General features: G+C 47.9%; 1 protein-coding gene across 1 annotated transcript; it reads right to left on the bottom strand.

The window, feature by feature from the left end:
• Positions 1-454: 454 nt before the first annotated feature.
• On the bottom strand, positions 455-3,675 carry LOC116379312 (UBX domain-containing protein 4-like). Its single transcript, XM_031841254.1, has 3 exons — positions 2,835-3,675; positions 1,960-2,174; positions 455-1,186 (listed from the first exon to the last, which is right to left on the bottom strand). Exons 1-3 carry the CDS (start codon positions 2,925-2,927, stop codon positions 1,063-1,065), a joined length of 432 nt encoding a protein of 143 aa, XP_031697114.1. The 5' UTR covers positions 2,928-3,675; the 3' UTR covers positions 455-1,062.
• Positions 3,676-4,818: the final 1,143 nt, after the last annotated feature.

Below are 4,818 nucleotides of genomic sequence, written 5' to 3' on the forward strand. Positions count from 1 at the left end.
ACACAGTGATCAGTCGGAGCAGCAGTGTAGCCTGTAACCTGTTTAACCTGCATTGAGTCTTTATACTGTGTTCTGTTTAGATCTACAGGCAGAATGTGTTTGTATTATATGTATTTATTGACATTCTAATTGTGAAGTCATTATTTAATAAGCCACATAATAATAATAATAATAATATGATTATGTTTCTATTGGACATTATTTAACAGGTTAAATGTTTCAGGAGATTTAAATATTTAAATGATGTAACTCATAAACCCATGCTCAGGTATTGTGAGCCTGATCACTGATCAGAGCTCTGATTGGTCGGTCTGCGCTGCTGTTATAAGAGTTGATCTCTTATCTTTATCATCACCTGTAACCTGTCCCACAGCAGTGACCATGGTGTTAACCCAGAGTTAACCCTGAAGGACCCACGTCAGCCTGCATCACAAACACACGAGACACGTTTCAGGGCTTTTTGAAAAACAGGCTGCTTTAATATTCATTGTTGGATGAGGAGAACTACACCCATTGTCTACAAATAGAGACACATAATGCCAAGGTGTGTGTGTGTGTATGTGTGTGTGTCACCACCACCTTGGTAGAACTCCAACAGCAACAGATGCATAGTCCTCAGCCAGCAGCTGCAAGCTGTTTGATGGAATATTTCATATACATGTAAAACAGAAATGTCGTCGTCCCAGTGTTAGGTAATAATCTGCATGGGTCACTGGCAATCAGCCGACCATTCAAGAGTTAAATGTTTCCAAATCACAGTGACTCATAACAATGTGAAGCCAGGCTCAGACTACAGCATCTGCAGGTCAGCTGCTTACTGTCCACCTGCTCCTTCATCAGCACGTCTGATCCACTGAGCTGGTGTAGCCTGAGCCCGGGTTAGGAGACACGACCACGTCACAATCAACACAAAGACACTCAGCTGGAGCCAAAGGAGGTTCTGTTGATTGTTAAGATGTACCCATGCAGGCGAGGAGCAGGGGAGGCCTGGAGACAGTAAGAGGAGGAGAGAACAGAAGCCTTGAACTGATCACACTCAACTAATCACACGGCTGTTCTGCGCTACATCTGCTGGGTGGAGTTCCCGTTCCAGGTGTTGTTTTCGTCCTCGCTGTCCTCCTGAGTCCGGAGCCGGCAGATCTTCCCGTCCTTCTTGAAGTCTTTGGGCCGCTTGTCCACAGTGTCTCTGATGGGAGGACACACAGTGAGTGAATCACCACAGTACCAACCTAACTGACTCAATGATATCACAGTGTCACACAACAGCAGCAGCAGCAGCCACCATGGACAGCACTGAGGACGGTCCGCCCCGGAGCAGGAGGAGAGGGTGAAAAGAGCACCAAGTCCACGGCCCGACCCGCGAGCCCCCTTCACCCAGGCCCAGCTCGAGCCGGTTGGGAAGCACCCGCGTGGACGAAATGAGCTCTGAATGGATCACTTCCTTAACATTTTCGTCTCGTTTTATTATTAAGTGTCAATAGATTTCGTCATCATGTCTGAGTCAATATTTTGTCAGGAAAAAATGTTGACGAAAATGATTCAACAAAATGAACGCTGCATGAATCACGTCCTCACAGACTGCTGGGGTCACTTACTCAATGTTCACCGTCAGCATTTACTGACAGCTCCTCAATGTTCACAGCTGTAGATGTAGATGCTAAATGGACTGAACTGTATTTCTCTTCTAGTCTTCTGACACTCAAAGCTCTTTAACACTACATGTCATCATTCACACATTCACACCCTGATCACAGGGCTACCATCAGGACCAACTAACATCCACACACCGTAGGCACAGCTGCGTTAAGTGTCATGCCCAAGACACACCGACAGCGGAGCCGGGGATCGAACCGTCGCTCCTCTGAAGGACGACCCTGCTCTCACTGAGCCACAGTCTTGTTGTTATGTTCCCCAGACTGCACACACTGCACACTACATGTACTCGGATCTGAGACGTACCTCTTTGCTTTGTCGGAGGCTGATGCTGAGTTGGTGTAGGAGCCGGACGGCTGGCCAGGGCCTCTGGACGCTGCTCCGGGAGGGGGCGGGGTAGCAAAGAGGAAGGAGCTGAGGAATCTCCACACAGCCAGCAGAGGGTAGACGAGTGTGCCCAGAACGGCCCAGATACCACCATCAGAGGACTGGACCACCGCGTTAGCGGGCCGGCTGGACTGCTAGAAGAGAGAGCATCCAAATGATGAGGATACAAGACGCGATTTAAGGAATACAAGCTACGCTAACCTCCTGCCGACTCCAGCACTGCATAACGCACAGACTTGGGACTGAACATCAGCTGAAGTGCCAGTGTTGAATGAAAGTAGAGGACGGCGGCCTAAAGCCTCATCAACCTGATCTCTGGCCGGGTCCACAGATGTCTGATGTGATGTGTGATTTACACTTCAACGTCTTTTAGTCAATTAACCAAAAGACAGCATTTCTTTTCTCTTATTTACAGATAAGAGATTCAGTGAGGAGGGACCACACTGACCTACAGTCACACTTGATGCTGACTTCTCTCCTTTATGTCTCAAGTGCAGAATAGAGACGTAGTCTGGCCCGTTGCCTGTGGTCTAGCTGGAAAACACAGAGGATCTGGTATATTGTAGGACAATACATGAATAAAATCTACAGAGTGATCCAATATGCATGCTATTTGAGGTACCAGAGGGCTTTATTACAGGTAGGTAAAGTGGTGAAACCTTCCTAAACACAGACACGTATACACCAGGTGTCTCTCCTGAGCAGCACACTGCTTTGCTCTACTTGTATGCTTCGGGGACGACTTGGTTACGTGAAGAGTGGGTGACACGTGGAAGGGGCTCTGGTCTACTCACTGGCAGAAGCACGATGGAAGCACTCGGAGCCAGTTCCAGCTCCAGCAGAGTCTTGTCCAGGTCTTCACTGGTGAACTCCCGCCGAGGGAACATGGTCGCCAGGGAGAAGTTTCCGTAGCGGTTTCCAACTTCCTGAGACAGAAGCAGCACAAAAGCGTACTTACAGGTGTGACCGTGTGATGTGGAAACATTGAGTCACAGAGACTCTGCAGCACCAGCATCCTGCTGGCTCTGGGATCTGGCTCACTGTTAGCCGTGGTACATCAGATCAGAGGTACCGAGTCATCACTGGTACAGGATGACGGGGACAAGACCGCTGGAGCAGAGTGAGAGCTCCTCTGACAGAGCCGCTCACAAACACATGACAACAATGATAAACCTTGTAATACTAGGATGAGAGACATGAACATCTCAGTTAGATAGAGCTCTTATCTCCTCCTCTGAACTATACTCTGTATACTGAAGACATGATCACCACTTATTATAGCCTTACTTTATGATCTGGTTATGTCATTATATCGTTAAATATCACCTTCTGCCGTTACTGTTTCATCTCATTTCAAGAACTCTATTCATGCTTCTGATGGTTGTCTTTCAAATGAAGCACTCCAGACCACCAACTCCATGGAACCAGTTCTCCACTAGCCCCACTGGTAGGCTCAGTGAGCAGCAGGTAACCCAGGGAGAGCCACACTAAGCTCCCTGGCTCTGAGAGACAGATACTCTGCATTAATGCTGGACAATGACTCCACTGTTCACTGCATCAGCAGAAACATTACATTACAGTCATTTAGCAGACGCTTTAATCCAAAGCGACTTACAATTCAGAGTCCATCACATTTCTACACCGTAGGCTCAGCTACGGGAGCAATTTTGGGGTTAAGTGTCTTGCTCAAGGACACATCGACATGCGACTAGCAGAGCCGGGGTTCGAACCGCCGACCCTCTGATTGAAAGATGGCCCTGCTATCCACTTAGCCACAATTGCCCCAGAAACAGCAAGAACACACGCTGCAGGTCCTGAGATGTGTTCATGAGAATGAGGCGGACGGGTATCAGGAGCTGATGTCTGTGTGTATATGTACTCGTACTCCTGTCAACTCTCATGGATACTGAAGTCCAACATGCATGTGCTGTTATAACACTACAGTGATATTAACTGCACCAACCTTTCAGCTGTGCACCTCTATGTCAGATACTGTGAACTTGTCGGTCTGAGTATGTATTTCAGAATCAGTGTGAGGAAAGTGCAACGTGTGAGAACCGACACCAAACCCTCTGCTGCTGTTTCCACACAAACAGAGACTGAACCCGGATCACTCTAGAAGTGTAACAGCTCACAGAACTCCTGCATACACGTCTCCAGCACGACTCCATCAGTACAACACAGACATGTCACACTCACCAACAGGGCTGGTGGCAACAAACATCAACACTATTACTGTGGTATTGAGATCACGACTATTGAAAACAACAACAACTCGGTGACTTTGGAAGCATCACGCGTTTAGAGAGGACGTTTTGTAGCCTCCAAGTGTGATGTGTACAGATGTCCCCACCCAACAACACGGCTGTGTGTGACCCATGCTACTGCTACATCTCTCAACTCAAAGATGGTGTACTGTTAAATGAATCCTTACGCTCCCTAAAGATATGACCACGAGTATAACAGAGGTTCATCACAATGATCAGTGTTCTCTGATTAAAAACGTATGTTATGGTGATGTGAACCCTGGACTTGTAGAGAAAAGAGAGATTTATTCCCTCGAGCAAATCATGTGAAGATCAAACACACGGAGTAGAAGCACAGCGGCAGCATGAAAACACGTTGGTCAGACCTGAACAGCAAAGTGGCGAGCCTCCCGCAGCCTGCTCTGTGAGGGGAACTGGTTGGTGAAGGAGGAGCTGTCTGGGAGGCGGAACTGTATCCTCGCTATGGTGCTGACATCACACACACACACACACACACACACACACACACACA

This window comes from Anarrhichthys ocellatus, unplaced genomic scaffold (assembly GCF_004355925.1).
Source record: "Anarrhichthys ocellatus isolate YVR2014 unplaced genomic scaffold, GSC_Weel_1.0 scaffold4084, whole genome shotgun sequence".
In the NCBI taxonomy this organism is placed as follows: Eukaryota; Metazoa; Chordata; class Actinopteri; order Perciformes; family Anarhichadidae; genus Anarrhichthys; species Anarrhichthys ocellatus.